We start from the raw sequence: 19,937 nt of genomic DNA on the forward strand, positions 1-19,937 counted from the left end.
AAACATATAAGATTATTATGGGTTTGGACACACTAGAGGCAGGAAACATGTTCCCGATGTTGGGGGAGTCCAGAACCAAGAGCCACAGTTTAAGAATAAGGGTTAAGCCATTTAGAAAGGAAACATTTTTTCACAAAGAGAGTTGTGAGTGTGGAATTATCTGCCTCAGAGAGCGGTGGAGGCCAGTTCTCTGAATACTTTCAAGAGAGGAATCTTAAAGATAGCGGAGTCAGGAGATATGGGGAGAAGGCAGGGATGGGGTACTGATTGGGGATGATCAGCCATGATCACATTGAATGGCAGTGCTGGCTTGAAGGGCCGATTGGCCTACTCCGGCACCTATTGTCTATTGTCACCGTGTTTGTATGGCCATATTCATGATCCTTTCAAAAATAATAGTTTTCAAACTCCTACAGGCCTTACCCATTTATTAATATCTACATTATTACATATTAGTTGCTTGGCAATGCTCATTTTTATTTTCACCACTGGCAGTTGCAGCATCAGCAGACATGGAATTCCGTCACTCAACTACTCCAGGGCGCTATCTCCATTTTGTTCTTTAAAAACCTGATCAACGTTTCGCAGTTTAAAAAAATTGGTTTAATAAATCATCATTAATGAGTCTTTAGGCTATAAATATTATGGCACCCAGTAACTCTGGTATCATCAATCTGGTTGAGCATCTCACATGACTGCAGTCATTTTTAATTATTTAGGAAAGAATTGCAGATGCTGGTTTAAATCGAAGGTAGACACAAAATGCTGGAGTAACTCAGTGAGGCAGGTAGCATTCTCTCCAGAGATACTGCCTGTCCCGCTGAGTTACCTCTGCATTTTGTGTCTACCTAGCATTTTTAATCTCTTTAAGCGTTCAAGTGTAAAATAAAGATGGAAACTTGGCAATAATTAAGGTAACCTGCAAAACCATAAATTTAAAATGTATCCATTATATTGGAATATATATGAGAACCATTATATTAATACCTGCATATGTTTAGGATCACTAAGGAAATATGCTCACTAAATTGGTGCATCGCTGGTGATATATTTCAATCACATGCACCAAATGACAATGCCCAACTGTTTCAGCTTGATTACATCAGAAAGAAGACTGATAAAAAGCAGTGCTTTTGAGGAAGGATTGAATCACTGATTGCAGTTTCAAGATATACATTTTAAAATTGTGCATGCACATAAGTCGTTTCACTTTCACGACGTAATGAGAAATTTGGAGTCGCAGCCACAAAATCTGTGAAGTATTCATAAGACTTCTGTTCGCTAGTTCAAAAAATTAGTCTACAATTTGTACGTTTTAAATTCTAACTAAAATTACCTGCAGACACCAATTTTAGCTTCTTAGAAATGGCTTATTTTTAACGTATTAATTTCTAGTTTAGTTTATAGATACGGCGTGGAAACACACCCTTCGGCCCAACAAGTCCACGCCGACCAGCGATCCCCGCACACTAACATGCCCTACAAATGCTCGGGATAACTTACAATTTTACCAAGCCAGTTAGCCTACAACCCTGTATGTCTATGAAATGTGGGAGGAAACCTGAGTTCCCAGAGCAAAATCCACACAGGTCATGGGGAGCACGTACAAACTCTGTACAGACTGCATCTGTGGTCAGAATCGAACCCGGGTCTCTGGCACTGCAAGGCAACAACTCTACCGCTGTGCCACCATGTCAATAGATTTTCGATTGAAATTCAATCCAAGTTGATGCATACAAATGTAACATAGCAGCAGTGCACTAGGCTATGCGTACAACACTTGGTTCAGTTGTCTCATATGGAATCAAATTTCAGAAATGAAATGCGATGCGCATTCACTGTTTTCAAAGCTTCATTTGTGTAAGCAGCTGAGGATGAATTTCTAAACTTAAAAACAAAACAAAATTGCATTCCCAGTGCGCAAGCCCAGACTTACTTTGTCCAAATTCAGCAGGTCAATCTCCTTGACTGAATTGTTCCGTACACCATAAATCTGGACTGAATGACAGCAGTGCTTCCAGCATTATAGTCAGAAAGTTTTACCCATGAAATGCTCTTAAAGACTTTGACAGCTAATTTGATTCATATTTACAGATCATTCAAATATTATTGATTTACCATAATCTGCATGGAATTTCCATTTATCTTGCAATCTGCTGACATGATTGCAAACACAAAGAACTGCAGATGCTGGTTTGCAGAAAAATTCTGGAGTAAATCAGCTAGTCAGGCAGCATCTGTGGAGAACATGGATAGGAGATGTTTCGGGTTGGGTCTGGAAAAGGATCCCAACCCAAAACGTCATCTATTTATGTTCTCCAGAAATGCTGCCTGACCCACTGAGTTATTCCAACATTTCGTGTTGTTTGCTGACATGAATATAGATTTCAGCATAGAAAATAATAGCCAAGCTGTACTGAATTAACATAAATTTAAATTTATTTACTTTGTGATAATACAATGGACAATAGGTGCAGGAGTAGGCCATTCGGCCCTTCGAGCCAGCACCGCCATTCAATGTGATCATGACTGATCATCCACATGATCAGTATCCCATTCCTGCCTTCTCCCAATATCCCTGACTCCGCTATCTTTAAGAGCGCTATCTAACTCTCTCTTGAAAGCATCCAGAGAACTGGCCTCCACCGTCATATGAGGTAGAGAATTCCACAGACTCGCAACTTTCTGTGTGAAAAAGTATTTCCTCATTTCCGTTCTAAATGGCTTGCCCCTTATTCTTAAACTGTGGTCCCTGGTTCTGGACTCCCCAAACATCCCGATGTTAGGGAAGTCCAGGACAAGGGGTCACAGCTTAAGGATAAAGGGGAAATCCTTTAAAACCGAGATGAGAAGAACTTTTTTCACGCAGAGAGTGGTGAATCTCTGGAACTCTCTGCCACAGAGGGTAATTGAGGCCAGTTCATTGGCTATATTTAAGAGGGAGTTAGATGTGGCCCTTGTGGCTAAGGGGATCAGGGGGTATGGAGAGAAGGCAGGTACTGGATACTGAGTTGGATGATCAGCCATGATCATATTGAATGGCGGTGCAGGCTCGAAGGGCCGAATGGCCTACTCCTGCACCTAATTTCTATGTTTCTATCAGGAACAAGTTTCCTGCCTCTAGTGTGTCCAAACTCTTAATAATCTTATATGTTTCAATAAGATCTCCTCTCATCCTTCTAAATTCCAGAGTATACAAGCCCAGCCGCTCCATTCTATCAACATATGAGAGTCCCGCCATCCCGGGAATTAACCTTGTGAACTTACGCTGCACTCCCTCAATAGCAAGAATGTACTTCTCAAAACTGCACACAATACTCTAGGTGTAGTCTCACTAGGGCCCTGTACAACTGGAGAAGGACTTGTTTGCTCCTATATTCAACTCCTCTTGTTATGAAGGACAACATGCCATTCGATTTCTTCACTGCCTGCTGTACCTGCATGCATACTTTCAGTGACTGATGAACAAGGACCCCCAAACCTCATTGTACTTCCCCTTTTCCCAACGTGATACCATTTAGAAAATAATCTGCCTTCCTGTTTTTAGGATGTTGGAGCATTGATGCACTAAAAGGTAGAAGCACAAATCCTAACTCCTTTTGCAATGTTTAGTTTTTTAACAGCAAGGTACTCATTGCAATCTCTGATTAGAGTAGTTTTAAATTATGAAATAGTTTCATTGCTCAACTGTTTTCTAAAATTGGCTGTAATCCCCGTGATTTGTAAGGGTCTATGCTGACAACTGTCCGTAAACTGATTTCAGAGATTGCTTGTCATTTTCCAAAGCAACTCTATTAAGTAGCACAATATATAAAGGCTGGAGGAAGTCAGTGGACCAGGCCTCATCTGTGGAGGGCAAAGCACAAAGTGCTGGATGAATTCAGGAGTTTATGCAGTGGTTGCCTGACCGCTGAGACCTCCCAGTATTTTGCTTAAGATTCCAGAATTTGCAGTTCCTTGTGTCGGCATCTGTGGAAGAAATGGACAGATGATATTTCCAGTCTGGAAGAACGCTCATTCTAAGGATGAGTCCAATCCTAAAATGTCTGTCCCTTCCCTCCACAGTTGGTGCCTAACCTGCTGAGTTTCACCAGTCCCTTATTTCTTTGCACAACTGTCCAGACTAAGCAGTTTCTTGTGTCACTAACTGGCTGCTTGCTGTGAGCTGGCCGCTTGTGTGTTAAAGACAATTTATCTGTTTTACCACTGTGGGGATGTTACATGTAAATAGTTTTCAAATACTGATTACCTGCATAATTAACTAGCTGCTACCCCTATTCACTAACCCCTGAAGATTTCTGTAACTAACTTTCCTATCATGAAAACTTATTTTTTTTTAAATCAGATAATATTACATTTCCACAAGTTGGATCTTCTGTAACCTAATGTGTGCTTGGGTGAGATCCAGCTGATTTTTATATTATGGCTGACAGCAGTAATTGCACTGGGGAATGAACAGTGGGGAGGTGATTAAAGGAAGAAGAGGTAGAACTTTCAACAGTATGTTGCCATGGAAATTTTACTTAAAGTTCAAGGTAATTACCATCCTTGTCTCATTGTTTTGACTTTGGTGTAAAAAAAATCCTTTGCATGTGGTAAATTGAGATTATTAGTTAGAACTTGCATTTAGATTATAGGAAGATGATGTGTGTTTAATGGTTGAGCATGGTCCGATCCTTTTTGGAAGGCATTTTTGATTTTAAATAGTGAAATATTTAAACATTATATTTTGTGGTGATGCCTGCTCGTTGCTGTATACTTTTTAAAGACATAAAAGCATGTAAATTAAAATATTTAAAAACTGGTGACTAGCTTGGTCTCAGTTGGTATTATTTGGACAGTTTTTTTTGGTGGGAGCAAACCGGCACAAAGTTCTATTGTACGTAATAAAAGCTTTTTACTGTACCTCAGTACACGTGACAATGATAAACTAAACTGCTTTGCTTTATATTAGCTTTGTTAGCACAATTAACCAGCAAATGTTACCTTTTCTTGTCTGAATTGTAAATTTAATTCAGTAATACATTTGAGAACTAATGTAAAATAAATTAAAATTGTTCTAGCCTTGTAATCTTTCAAGATGCCTATAGACTCATTTTCTTGCTGTTTGATCATGCAAGAGGTTATGGCTTCAATTATCTAAGTTTTCAAATTCTCTCCCTTCCTCCTTTAAGGAGCTCCTCTTTACTGCTGCTCCTCTTTGTCAGGTGCAGTCTGAACTTGAGTGATGACTTTTTTTTGGATCATCAACATCTGAAACATTTAACTTGACAAAAGAAAATAAATGTGTAGGAAAGAACTGCAGATGCTGGTGTAAATCGAAGGTATACACAAAATGCTGGAGTAACTCAATGCAGGCAGCATCTCTGGAGAGATGGAAAGGGTGACGTTTCGGGACAAGACCCTTCTTCAGACTAATAGAAAATAAATTATGGTTTCCAATCTAATGACTGTTGAGCAAGAATTAGATTCTTGGGTTAAAATACTTAAAGTGCTTACACTCAATGCCATAACGCTATACTAAAACGGGTCTCCGGTGCCACCACTGGACTGTTCTTCCCCCTCTCCTACATAGAAAATAGGTGCAGGAGTAGGCCATTTGGTCCTTCGAGCCTGCACCGCCATTCAATATGATCATGGCTGATCATCCAACTCAGTATCCTGTACCTGCTTTCTCTCCATACCCCCGATCCCATTAGCCACGAGGGCCACATCTAACTCCCTCTTAAATATAGCCAATGAACTGGCCTCAACTCCATTCTGTGGCAGAGAATTCCAGAGATTCCCCACTCTCTGTGTAAAAAATGTTTTTCTCATCTCAGTCCTAAAAGATTTCCCCTTTATCCTTAAACTGTGACCCCTTGTTCTGGACTTCCCCAACATTGGGACAATCTTCCTGGATCTAGCCTGTCCAACCCCTTAAGAATGTTGTAAGTTTCTATAAGATCCCCCTTATTCTTGAATATTTTCCAGTCTGTCATGGACAAAATGTGACAAGGCATTCCGCACTGTGTGTGCAACCAGGATGACCTACTGATATTCACAGAGGGCATGGTAGAACATCTGGAAATCCTCGAGCAAGTTCTCACACGACTGAACTGCCACAATGTCAAACAGCGACAAAGTAAATGTGCATTTGCGCAGTCAGAGGTGGTCTACCTTGGACTCAAAGTAGACGCCAAAGGACTTTGCCCTGTGAAGGCGAAAGTTGAAGCAATAATGAATGCTCCAAAACTCAACAATGTGTCAGAGCTACGATCATTCCTTGGGATGGTGCAGTTCTATGCACGATTCCTTCCAGATTTAGCAACTGTGCTAAAGCCACTACATCATCTGCTACAAAAAGATGTGAAATGGACATGGGGAAAGGAACAGCAACGTGCATATGACATTTGCGAGGAAAACTTGACAAGTGACAAACTCCTTGTTCACTACGATATGACATGCGAAATAAAACTTGCTTGTGATGCTTGAAGTTATGGTGTAGGTGCAGATCTCCCACGCAATGAATGACGGACAGAAAAAGCCTATTGCTTTTGCAACCCGCACCCTATCACCGAATGAACGCAATTATGCACCGATAGAAAAGGAAGCACTCAGCATCGTGTTCGGAATCAAGAAATTCCATCAGTTTCTTCTCGGCAGACCATTCACCCTAGTGACTGATCACAAGCCACTTCTAGTGATACTTGGTCCCAAGTCAGCAATACCTTCCATGGCGGCATCAAGGATGCAACGTTAGGCAATTTTGCTGTCCCAGTATGACTACAAGGTTGAGTATAGAAGCTCCAAATGCAACGCAGTTGTAGATGCGTTGTCCCGGTTGCCCCATGAGAACTCTGACGTGGGAAGTGAGAACTCAATCTACACGCTGCAAGTTGTAGATGAAGACCTTCCAGTGACAACAGAAATTGCAGCAGAAACAGAGATAGACACTGTGCTGAAGTGGGTCTATGAACGGTTGGACTGAAATCGATAGTGGATTGAACTCAGTTCTGAACTCAGAGCAGAAGCCTTTCCATAATCAACGCCATGAATTATCATGTGAGCAGGGATGCATTAAGTGGGTTACAGAATGGTTGTACCAGAGTCTTTGAGAAACAAAATTATGAATGAACTTCATGCCGAACATCCTAGCATAGTAAGCAAACTTCACCAGCAAACTTCACCATCGTGAAGTTTGCAGACGACACAACAGTGATTGGGCTGATCACCAACGGTGATGAAACAAAATACAGAGCGGAGGTGCAGAACCTGGCGGACTGGTGCGCACGTAACAACTTGTCACTAAACACCTCCAAGACCAAGTAGCTGATTATTGACTTCAGGAGGTCCCATAATGGAGAATAGGCCCCAATCTCCATTTACGGGGACAGTGTGGAGAGAGTGTCCAGCTTTAAGTTTCTGGGCACTCACATTTCAGAGGACCTCACATAGTCCACCAACACCGCTGCGCTGGTCAAGAAGGCACAGCAACGACTGTTCTTCCTGAGGACATTAAAAAAGACTGGTCTGCCCCAACAGCTGCTGACAACGTTCTACCGCTGCACCACAGAGAGCATATTAACGTATGGCATCTCTGTGTGGTATCTCAGCTGCACGGAGGCGGAGAGCAGAGCTCTTCAGCGCGTCGTCCACAGAGCGCAGAGGATTATTGGGACACAGCTACCAGCCTTGGAGGGCATCTACCACACACGGTGCCTCAGGAAGACCGTCAGCATCCATAAAGACTCCTCACACCCTTGTAACGGACTGTTCGAACTACTTCCCTCCGGCAGACGTTACAAGGCGTTCTACGCCCGAACCTCCAGACTCAGAAACAGCTTTATTCCCAGAGCTATAGCGGCTCTGAACCGGCCCTGCTGAGTGCCCGCCATCCCCCCTGGACTGTCTCCCTCGGATGGTCACGTCACACAGCTTATTTATTTATTTTACTTTTCTTTTACATCGGTTGGAAGCTGCATACTAAATCTCGTTGCACTGATGTGCAATGACAATAAAATATATTATTATTATTATTATTATTATTATTATTATTATGAAGTCAATTGCCAGAAGTTTAGTGTATTGGCTTGGTATTGACAGTGACATTGAGTCACTGGTGAGCAAATGTAGCGTCTGCCAAAATTGCTGGAGTAAACCACCAAAAACACTACTGCAACCCTGGTCATGGCCAAGTAGACCTTTTCAGAGAGTTCATGTAGATTTTTGTGAAAAGAGTAATGATCACTTTCTGGAACTAGTAGATAGTTATTCCAAATGGATTAAGGTAAAGCATATGGGGTCACGCACGGCTACTGAGTGTACCATAGATGAATTGAGATCAATTTTTGCATGCATTGGTTTACCGGAAGAAGTTGTTTCTGATAACGGGCCTCGGTTTCATTCAGGACGGTTCAAAGAGTTCCTGCAGCGGAATGGTGTAAAACACACACTTGTTCCCCCATACCATCCAGCCTCCAACAGGGCGGCAGAAAGGTCTGTTAGAATTGTTAAAGATGCTCTCAAGAAACAGGTTTTGCAGGGTAGTTCAAAGCTCAGCATGAAACATCGTTTGGCTAATTTCTTGCTGAAGTACAGAACCACACAACACACAACAATGGGTTACTCACCTGTAGAACTGTTGATGAAGAGAAGGCCAAAAATACGCCTAAGTCTTGTTCAACCCAATTTGGCCTTGAGAGTTGAGCAAAAACAGTTAAGTCAAAAACGCCATTTTGACTCCCACAAAAAGGAGAGGAGCAGGTTCGTGTTCTCAGTCCTCCCAACAATTCCAGTCGAAACAAATGGGATGTTGGGAAAATAATGGAAGTGTGTGGAACAAAAAGATACTTAGTTGAAATTGGAGATAGGATTAAAAGTGTTCAAGTTGATCAAATGATTCCAGCCAAAGATGAACCAAAAACTGAGCATGAAGTCCTAATCCCCGAGTTTTTATCTGAAAGTGAGTTGTAAGAGACCACTGTGATTGAAACACAAAGTTCAGTTAGTACAGACATAGAACCAGATTCCTCTGTCAAAGTCAGGGTACTAAAACAGAGCCAAACAAGCCAACAGTCGTGTCAACACCCACACCTGTTACACCTGTTACTGTTAGACGATCAGGCAGGATCTGTAAACCAGTTGTCAGATTAGGTTTGTAAGTTAAGTAACTCACTGTATAAGTAAAATGAAAATGTGTAGATATGTAAAATGAATATATTATGTATATCATTTAAGATTTCATAAATACTGGTTTAAATCAAGTATCACAACAACAAAATTGTAACCATGTACTTAGATTTAATACTTTAAAAAAGGAGAGCAGTGTAATGTATTCATACATATTCAGGGCTCGAAATTAACGGTTGCCCGGGTGCCACAGACTACTCAAAGTGCCGCCGGGCAACCTAAACAGCGAGTCATTTTGCCCGGCTTGGCAACTTGGTTTATACCGAAGATAGACGCAAAAAAACAGGAGTAACTACATGGGTCCGGCAACATCTCTGGAGAAAAGGAACGTGACGTTTTGTGTCGGCAACGGTTGTGGGAAAGATGCTAAGTGTGGCGTGACGGAGGGTCAGAGCGAATGTCGGGCCCCGCACAGCAGCAGCAGCGGCGGCGACGGCTCCATCTCCTCCTCCTCCTCCTCCCTCCCCCCGCCCGGCCTGATAAAGGCCGCTGCTGCCACTCCGCCAACGGCGCTTTCAAAACAAACCCTTGGAGGGGGGAGGTGTCGGTCAGAAGCGGAAGTAGAGTAAAGAGGGGGGGGGAGATTGGAGGAATGAGACGAGCCAAAACACTCTCGGCAGCCCTGCACCGCAGCCAGGACCGATCCCGTTCTCTGGCTCTGCAATCGCTACCGAACCGCCACTGGACCATCCCCGTCCCCACCCGAGAGCCTCCACACGCCCGGGGATGGCCAGAGACATCAGTAGTCACACGGGCGCGGTGCCCCCAGGCCCACAGCCAGCGCAGAGAAGCAGCGCTAAACCCAGCTCAACATTGCCTGTCCCTGTCTGGATTGAGACATGACTGTAGGCGAGACAGGCAGAGTCAAAGATACTAGACGAGCTCCTCTAGTATCTTTGGGCAGAGTTGAGCTGAAATTACCGTTCACAGAAGCCTCTGAAGCCTCGCCGCGCGGCCGCTAAGATATTCTGTCCGCGGTCCCCTCCATATTTTGGTTGCGGTTTCCATGCCTGACCTGTTGTCCAAGGAGAGCTGGCCTTCCTTCCCACTTCCTCTGCCCCTTCCTTTCTCTCTCTCTCGTACGCCACTCTCCACTCCCCTTATCCTGAGACCCCTCCTCTCCATCCCGCACTGATCCCCATTCCTGCCTATATTCAGTCCTCACTGACATCCCCTGTATCAATGCTCTTAATATGGAGTATCAGTACTGTTGTTATTTAATGAGCAACATTCACAACTATACGTTGGATTTATCCAGGTTTTACTTCTACAGTCAGTCATATACATCACAAATTTAGTCAGGAGATATTTCAGTTGAAATTTTAAAATTAATTCTGAAGTGGGAATGATGGAAAAAGCGTTTATCAACAATTTTTTTTTTTTTAATGGTGCTTACAAACTGGGTATCTTCATTGTCACATATATCTAATCTGAATGTCTGGTAATGTGGCGTCTTGACACCTTTAAATATATTACCAAACATTTGCTGCATTTATGTCCTTTGGCCATCTCTTGTTAGTTAGTGTAATGTCAGATGGGTATAGTCAGTTTTGTCAGCTATTATCAGAAAATGCCTTTAGAAAATTCCTTGCAACCTGTATATTTTGTTGTGGATAAATTATGTGGGAAGCGAGAGTGTTTCGAGAGTGCTAATGTACCAATAGCAATAACGACCCATGCTATGGCCATGTCATGATAATGTTCGGTCCTTCACAGAAAACATGCTTGTAGTGTGCATGGTTAAGCATATATGTTATCAAGGTCCAGGATTTATTGACACAGGTTGATCATACGCTGAATAATCCAACCACATTTTTGTTTGGAAGTGGAAAGAAATAATAAAAATTGCATTAATTGCAGTGTGTAAAAAGAGTTGAGATACCGTATTATAATTTTGCTGCATGACATTGTGGTATATATCATGTCTTGATTGGTAAATATGTTAGTTTGTGACTTCATTTGAAGCAGAAATAATATGTGAATGCTTAATTGAGAATGCTTCATAACTACGCACTTTGTCCAAGCACGCGTCATGTAAGCCATCTTAAATGACCACCTAAAATGTCATTTGGCAACCTCAAAAGCTGCCAACGTTGCCCGGCTGGCAACAGGGAAAAAATGTTAAGCGAGAGCCCTGATATTCATGTATATGTTAATGAGTTGGTGTTCAATATTTAACAGGGAATGTCGGGTAATAAATCTCTCTCCCGTGATCCAGGCAACCAGCGTGTAGGTTGTTATTCATTCTGCCGTCCGGAATATAAAGCCCCTGTCCCACTTTCACGACCTAATTGGCGACCTCTGCCAAGTTTGCCCTTGACTCGTACTCGCAGCATGGTCGCCACAAGGTCGTAGGAGGTCTTCACAACTCTTCCTCATGCAAGTGAGTGGTCTCCGTGTACTTTTGGCCTCAAGTATGTTGCGCCGTTTTTCCAGCCTAATAAAAAATGTCCACGAGTAAAAAAATGGTCGGCATGGAAAGAATTGATACTTTTTACTCATAGGTAGGTCGTGATGGTAGTCGTAGGTCGGTAACTGGGCCGTGAAAAAAAATGCAAACATGACGTAATTTTATCATGTGATAATTTTCCACTCGTAGCTAGTCGTAGTTGGTCTTAGGTGTGGAAGACTGAGGTAGAGGGGGGTCGTAGGAGGTCGGAGACATAGTCGTAGGAGGTCTTTTACTTCGGCGAGTCAACACGACCTTGACATTTTTTTCACCTCGTCTAGGATCTTCTAAACTCGTGGATTAGGTCGTCCAAGTTGCCCTTAACAACTCAAAGTAATTTAACTGGTCTTATGCGTGATCATTCATTAGAACTCTTGCAATAACTTGCCTGGATTCTTTTGTAGTGTGTTTTACTGTCTCACTATGGATTAGGAATCCTTTTGTGAAATAGGTGAAGGAATCTCATCTTGGATCAGATTTTTGTGAGAGATCTGGATCCTACTGCATATGTGACTCCAAATTGTTCCAGGTTTTTTGTTTGAAGCTCCATCATGGATGTTGAAAGGCATAGACAGTAATATTAAAATATGTACTTAACATATTTGTTATTGCTTGCATAAAACTCATTTCTAATCTAGGATCCATGAATGGAATTGGCCATTCAGGCAGTAATTCTTTATCTGGAGAGTTGCGGAGCAGTATAGTATGAAAAGACTCATGCCTCATATCAAGATGAGTATTTAAGAACCTTGATATTAGCAGTCAAAGGGGGCAGCAGATATACCTTGGGCCCCAATTTCCTTCTTAACATCACTTGCTCATTCCTTTCTCACGCCTTCTCTTGATTCCAGGTATGATCTTTCTTTGGCCAGCACGATTACCAAAATTCTCTGCATAAAACAGGCATGTGCATTGCACCTCACCATGCATAATTTCAATGTGTCGTGCTTTTATAGCTGCTGCTGAACTTTAGATCAATCTCACTTGCTTTTTCTTTAGAAATTAGGGTCATTGACCACTTGAAAAAATATCGGTGTTGTGCAATTGTAACAAAGACACATAGTGCTGGAGTAACTCTTTGGGATGGGCTGCCGGGGTCCCTGGTTTGATATGAAGGCGGCACGGTGGTGCAGCGTTGCTGCCTCAAAGCGCCAGAGACCTGGGTTTGAACCTGACCACGGGTGCTGTCTGTACGGAATTTGCACGTTCTCCCCGTGACCTGCGTGGGTTTTCTCCGAGATCTTCGGTTTCCTCCCACACTCCAAAGACGTGCGGGTTTGTAGGTTAATTGGCTGGGTAGAAATGCAAATTGTCCCTAGTGTGTGTGTGTGTGTGTAGGATAGTGTTAGTGTGTGGGGATCACTGGTCGGCATGGACTCGGTGGGCCGAAGTGCCTGTTTCCGCACTCTAGACAGATTTTAGATCTCTTGCAGTTGCTGAGGAAATTACCTGGGGATGGGATGGTTTTGGTAGGAAGGATTGAGAACCAAGAATTTGTGGTGGTCGCCGTCTTTGCGGAAAGGGGTAGGAAAGAGAAGATGTGACTGCGAGTGGGATCACATTGAAGAAAGTGGAAACGTTGGAGAATGATCATCATAATCATAATCAGTTAGCCAAGTATGCGTTGCAATATATGAGGGATTTGGTTTGCCATAGTCATAACAAAAAAGCAACAAGACACACAACTACATAAAAATTGACATGAACATCCACCACAGCAGCTCCTCCACATTCCCCACTGTGGTGGAAGGCAATAAAGTCTTATCTTCTTTCCTCCTTTCCTCCCGCGGTCGGGGGAGTCGAGCCATCCGCAGCCGGCGATCGAGCTTAAGTCTGCAGCTCCCACAGGTTGGAGCACCAAAGGCCGACACCTGACAAAGGGATTGTCCGCTCCGAGATGTTAAAGTCCACAGGCTCCACTGTTTTGGAGCTCTAGAAGTCCCAGCAAGAGGCAGCCAACTCCACGGTGTTAGGCTGCAGTGCGGACGGGGATATAGCACGGAAGAAATTACATCTCCGTCGAGGAAAGAGATAAAAAAGTTTCCCCCACCACCCCCCACATAATACAAAGCTAAAGATAAACTAACACGTACATTTTGCAACAAACTCAAACAGTAAGAAGGAAAAGACGAAGACAGACCGTTGGTGAGGCAGCCATCACGTGTTGCCCCCTGATGTATTAGATGCGGAGGCACAGGATGAAATGCAAGGACCAGGAGAACTCTATCCTTATTCCATCTTGGGGGAGGGGAGTGAGAGCTGAACTACGGGATATACACGAGACATGAGTGAGGGGTACATCTATGACACCTTTAACAAAGAAAATTAGTGGAGTCAAAAGAGAGGTTAAGGGTGAAGGCATTCCACCAGGCGATGGAGAATGTTATTAGAGGGGAACTGATTGGATCTGTGTTCAAGAAAGATCAGGAGGGCCTGAAGACTTTCCTGGAGGGGAACGGAGATATAAACGAACTGGACGTCCAAGGGATAGATGAGGTAATAGGGGCTTAGTAATTCACAATTGTTAAATTGTCGAAGAGTTTGTGAGGTGTTTCAGATGTAGGTTGGAAGAGATTGGACAAGGTGGGGACAAAGTGGAATAAAGATATCTGGAGATGGCTTTTGTGGGTCAGGAACAGGCAGAACCAATGATTCTGCCAGGGCAGTCTTGTTGTGGATCTTGGGAAGGAGATAGAAACGGGAAGTACAGGGCCAGGGAACTATAAGGTCGGAGGCTGTAGAGAGGAGAATGTCAGAGGTGATGAGATGGGCATTGTCTGGGAGAGGGTGGCCTGTTGTTTGTCTGTGGGGTCATGGTCAAGGGGAAGGAATGAGTCGGTGACTGGGAGCTGGCACCTGGCATCAGCATGTTTGAGGTCAGTCTGCCAAATTACAACAGCATCTTCCTTGTCGTTGGGTTTGATAATAATAATTGGATTTGTTACTGAGTCTGGAGGGCTGCATGTTCAGTGAAGGTGAGATTGAAGTGTGTAAGGGGAGTAGAGAAGCCAAGACGGTTGATGTGCCGCCATTTTAAATAAAAAGGTCCAGAGAGAGTAGAAGATCAGCAGAAGAGTCCATGAAGAGTGGAGAAGAGGATCATCACTGGCAAGCGAGGACTCCTTTCCAGAGAAAAATTCTAAATGCGATTCTAAATGTTTGTATAAAATGAAATTAGCTACCGTAAGTTTCTGGCAGAGTCGGGTATATTTATAGGGTAAATGTAATTATCGTATATTGTATCTCATTGTTGTTGTCTCACTCTTTTAGCTTACATTAGTGAGTGTGTTGAAATATACAAACATCTTTTTCCAAAGTCTTTTATTTAGTCTGACATATTTTATGTCTGGGTTGGAAGATTACATGACTGTTGTTTGGTGGAAACATTGCAATATAACTGAATGTATGACATGCCCTTTGGCCATATCATTCAAAGAATACATAAATATACAAAAGCTACTCTGTTCTTCATCTCAATCAACCCTCTGGACTTTGTTGTTCTGTTGTCACGCTACTTGTCCAACAGTAAACATGAATGAGCCACAGGTTTATCCACTAGAAGGAACACCAACTATGTTTTTCCCAATTGCAAATTTAATTCCATAACTATCTATGTCCTTTCCTGCACACCACCTCTATATGAATCTGAAGCTAAGCAACATTTTACCGTGCTTTTATTACTTTCAGATTTGATTACTTTGATACTTTACCTAGCCTTTAGTTTTCCAGCTTACATAAATCTGAAGTTATCCAAAAATTGCTGACTCGATCCTGTACACTATGCCCATTGCTTGAGTTCATCATCCTACATTGGTATTTTGCCTGCTAACCTTTTAGATTTAAAATGATGGAGTCTGAAGAGGGTTTTGGCCCGAAACTTTGCCTATTTCCTTCACTCCATAGATGCTGCTGCACCCGCTGAGTTTCTCTAGCATTTTTGTGTACGATCAATTTCTGACTTCGCTCACATCCTTGTCACTCGAATCTATTATCTTCCTTCATCACTGTTATCCCTAAAAGATCTTAATTCTTAAACCCTAACTCAACTGAATTCTGCAGATCATTTTCCCCATCATTCACAGCCTTGCCCTCTGATGGAGAATTCCTAATCTTGAATTTCCTGCATACCTTTCTGTCTCTTTCTCTCTATCTTTCCTATGACCTTTGGCCAAACCTTTGGTTATACAGTGTCCTCCATAATGTTTGGGACAAAGACCCATCAATTATTTATTTGCCTCTGTACTCCACAATTTGAATTTTTGTAATAGAAAAAATCACATGTGGTTAAAGTTACTAGCAAGCTAAGGTGTAGTAAGCCACATGGGTTTGATGTGATTCAACACAGAAATTAAACTGAAAAGAACATTAAAGAGTTAACTAACAAGGTTAAGAAAAATTGTATAATCATACATGAAGGGCAGAACTTATTCAGATCTTGCACAAAAAGTTACACAAAGACATAATTGATATATTTGGCAATTTAGAAATATATTTGGACATAATATTTGGCAATTTAGAAATATTTGGCAATTGTTGAAAATAGATTGCATCTATCTTTACGGCAAGAACAAAAGTAACTGTACCAAATAATAATCTCTGGTTAACTAGATTTGCCTTCTCTTTGCCAACTGTTTCCAAATCACAGGAGTTATTTAATAAACTATGACTGCAAATGGCGTATTGTTTAGATTTTCTAAAGTATATTCAAAGGTGAATATTTCACTAATATTATATGTATATTATTTGTAGATTCCTTGAGTGGCATAAGTGGGCGAATGCGAACAAAGAAAAGGCCAGCTATTCTCGAAACGGCAATGGATCCCCCTTTGAGGTCATCTGGAAGACAGGTGTTGTACAGACCTATTAAAACCAATATCTGTTGCACCTTTATTTAATTCAAATTGGAGTAGTGTGTTACCTTGGATTTTTAAAAATTTGAATTAAATTGAATGCCATTTTGCCTTTTGTGTTAATCCAATTTGCTACAAACCTTTAATTTTAAAAGAACGATGCACACAACTACAGGAACTATCGCCACAACTGGATGTTATAAATTACAAATTTTTGAGGTATACTGAAATTAACTATAATTTAAAATAACATCAAGATTAAAAAAACTTCTATAGAAATGAGGGTACGATGTATAGTTTAAACATATTTATTGATATGCAGTTCAGGATGATCACTGGGTTTCTGCAAGGCTGCAAATCTCCTCTTATGAATTTGTTGCATTTGTACAGAATTTGACCTTGTTCTCCATTGAAGATGCCATTTCCCATTGTTCTATTTGCAATCCCCAGACTTGGGAAGATGCAAGATGGATGTCATTGCAGCTTTGCAGAAGGATGTGAGCTGTAGTAAGTGATATGCCACTAATGGTACATATGGTTTACATTCCATATTACTTTAAAGACACTTTAGAAGACTTAATCCTTGATATATCTTAACACTTATTGCAATGTACTCCAGAATGTAATATTTAATAGTTAATTCTTTCATTTTGTAAAATAATATCGCTGCAAGTCCAGCAATTCACTAATGTATATTAATTCTACCTTCATTTGGGTTGTGATAAAGGTCAAAAGGAAAACGTTTGAAACTGAGGAAGAGGAAGACGGTTGTGAGAAAAAATATAGGAAATGTGAAAAGGCTGGCTGCACTGCAACACACCCTGTTTGCTTTGCAAGTGCTTCAGAAAGGCAAGTCAACTTGAATCTATAATTTTATTGCAAGAACATTTTATTACTATTTAATCATAAAATAGCAATAGGCCACATCAGGAAGTTCACACAGTTCATGGTTCAAGATAGTGCAATCCTCTTTGCCTCTCCTTATTTCCTTATGCTCCTCTAATTTATTCTCTCCCACACATCCATCAACTGCCTTTCATTCTTTTGCCACTTAATTACATAATTTAAAGCTCTCAAGATCTGGAAAGATTCCGGGTCTCTGAGGTAGTAGCATCATCCTCAACAATTCTAAAAAGTTCCATTGTATTGCTGATTCTTGAATAATAACATTAAAATGCATTGTAGATCCCAGTGCAATTTGAAGATTCAGGAAATAGAACTTACAGATTTTGAGTACAATAAATAACTATTTGGTCAGTGAAAATTGTGCTGACTTTATTTCAAATTAACAGAAATCAAATGGTATTATCTAATCACCATATTAATTGACAACCCAGAACTGCAGAAAAACTTTTACAATTGACATTATATGTGCGCATTTTCTGAGGGTTTTATAAATCAAGATAAGATTTGGGGGTCTGTTTTCTTTCTCATATTTATTACTTGCCTGATTATAGTGAAAATCTGAAATATATTTTCAAAATTTCTTAGCAACCATTTTGAAAATGTCTTCCTTTTAAGTAAACCCTGTTTTCTTTATGTTTATACGATGTGGAATCTCCATTCTGTGTTTTTGTTCGTAAGTTTAATTTGAGGACTGCTAAGAAATACTTGGTTGTTGATTGAGGGAAAATAAATATTTTCTCGACTCGTCTGTTCTAGTATTATGTAGTTTTTCAATTTGGAAAGGGTAGGGAATCTTTATCTTTGCCTTTCCTACCGTCATTGGAGTGCAGTGGAATATTGGAAGAGATAATGTATGTGGCAAAGGCTTGGATATAGATTCAAACTGCATTCATTTTGGTATGTTTTTGCCAATCTTCAAGCAGATGAGTGCAGGATTAAAATGACGCAAGAATCTCACCACTATCCAGAACAAAGCAGCCGTGTTGACTGCTTCCCCATTCACCATCTTAAACATATACCACTGTCACCCAATGATTTCTGTATGCGTCATCAATAAAAGCCATTGTAGTTACTTACTCAAGGGTATTGAAACAGTACTTTCAATTATGACCTCTCTCATCAAGGTTCACAAAAGCTTCAGGTGACTGGAAACACCACCCTTCTAGGTTCCCTTCTAAATTGCATTCCATCCTGACTTGAAAATATATTGCAGTTCCCTCATTGCTGCTGGGCATAAATGAATCCTGGCATCATTCTAGGTGTATCTTTGCCAGAAAGGCTGCAGCAGATTGAGATTGAAACCCATTGCTACCATCTTATCATGCAGTTCTAAACAGTAACTGCTGGCTATGCTGCCTAGATCCCCAAAATGAATAATTTAAAGAAAAAATTGGGACTTTCCTGACCTATGAAGAAATTATATTTTACATATTTCCGTCAACTTTCCCCTGTCCCCTTCCCCCCGATGACATGATTCACCAGCCCACTTGGGGAATTACCAATATACAATTAAGCTCCCAACCCACATGTTTTTGGGACATGGGAGAAAACCCAAGCAGCGCAGGAAGAATAAGCAAATTCAATGCAGACAACACCAAACCGAATCATTAGAACTGTAAGACAGCAGCTCCACCAGCTGTACCACTGATGGTACTCCCATCAAATTCTCCAATCAGTCAGTAATGTTATTCCACTTCATCCTTCCACAAATCCATATGTTGCCTTAATTTGCATATACCTTAATTAAAACTGATGTGAAATGTATTTTGGATCTCACGCTGAAGTTAACTATCTTTTACGCAAATATCTTGAGCTCCTATCAAAGACTTCATTTTCTTGCCTTTGTATAATCAGATTTTGTGATCATTTGATCTGAACCAAACTGTTCACCATGCTAGTCACTTTATCTATGCTTTACTTTAAAGTTTAACTTTCCTAATATTCTCCTGGGCGGACTCCAGTTTTCCATCCTCTATGGTCTTGGCTCTGCTGCTGATGTTCAATAACCTCACTGAGTTTTGTTTACCATCTGTACTCCTGTCATTCTGCATTGATTCTTCATCCACCACTAAGGCAAATACATTGTTTTTAAAATTAAGAACACACAATACACGATAAAATTTGACATAAACATCCACCACAGCATTCTTCACTATGGTGGAAGGCAACAAAGTTCAGCCAGTCGTCCTCCCTTGATCACCCGTGGTCGGGACCATAGACACCCCCCCCCCCCCCCCCCCGCTACAGATGACCCTCGATGTACAGGCCCTCTCTGAAACTCCGACGTTGGGACGGTGAAACGCACTCCGCAGCTTGAAGGTCCCGAATCGGCACTTTCCTACCGGAGACCGCAGCTTCAGGATGTTATAGGCCACAGGCCGGCGGTTGGAACTTTTCTCCGGCGATGCCTAGCGAGGGATCCCAGGCTCTGGATGGTAACTCCACGCCAGGCCCGCGGCTAGAAGCTCCACAGACCACAGCCCCATGATGTCAATTACACCAGGCCAGCATTCGGAGCACTCCTCTCTGGCGACCCCGGCAAGGGTTCGCCCGATCCGCGA

The 19,937-nt window shown here is 41.6% G+C and overlaps 1 protein-coding gene across 2 annotated transcripts in view; it reads left to right on the top strand.

The window, feature by feature from the left end:
* The window catches only part of LOC129708736 (lysine-specific histone demethylase 2), a 67,237-nt gene that overhangs the window by 3,405 nt on the left and 43,895 nt on the right, over positions 1–19,937 (top strand). For both annotated transcript variants that reach the window (XM_055654705.1, XM_055654696.1), the window contains 2 exons: positions 16,370–16,467; positions 17,198–17,319. In XM_055654705.1, coding sequence (XP_055510680.1) covers positions 16,396–16,467; positions 17,198–17,319 — 194 coding nt within the window. In that variant the 5' untranslated portion in view covers positions 16,370–16,395. The remainder of the gene's footprint in view (positions 1–16,369; positions 16,468–17,197; positions 17,320–19,937) is intronic.

The sequence above is a fragment of the Leucoraja erinacea genome, chromosome 2, assembly GCF_028641065.1.
Source record: "Leucoraja erinacea ecotype New England chromosome 2, Leri_hhj_1, whole genome shotgun sequence".
Classification (NCBI taxonomy): Eukaryota; Metazoa; Chordata; class Chondrichthyes; order Rajiformes; family Rajidae; genus Leucoraja; species Leucoraja erinaceus.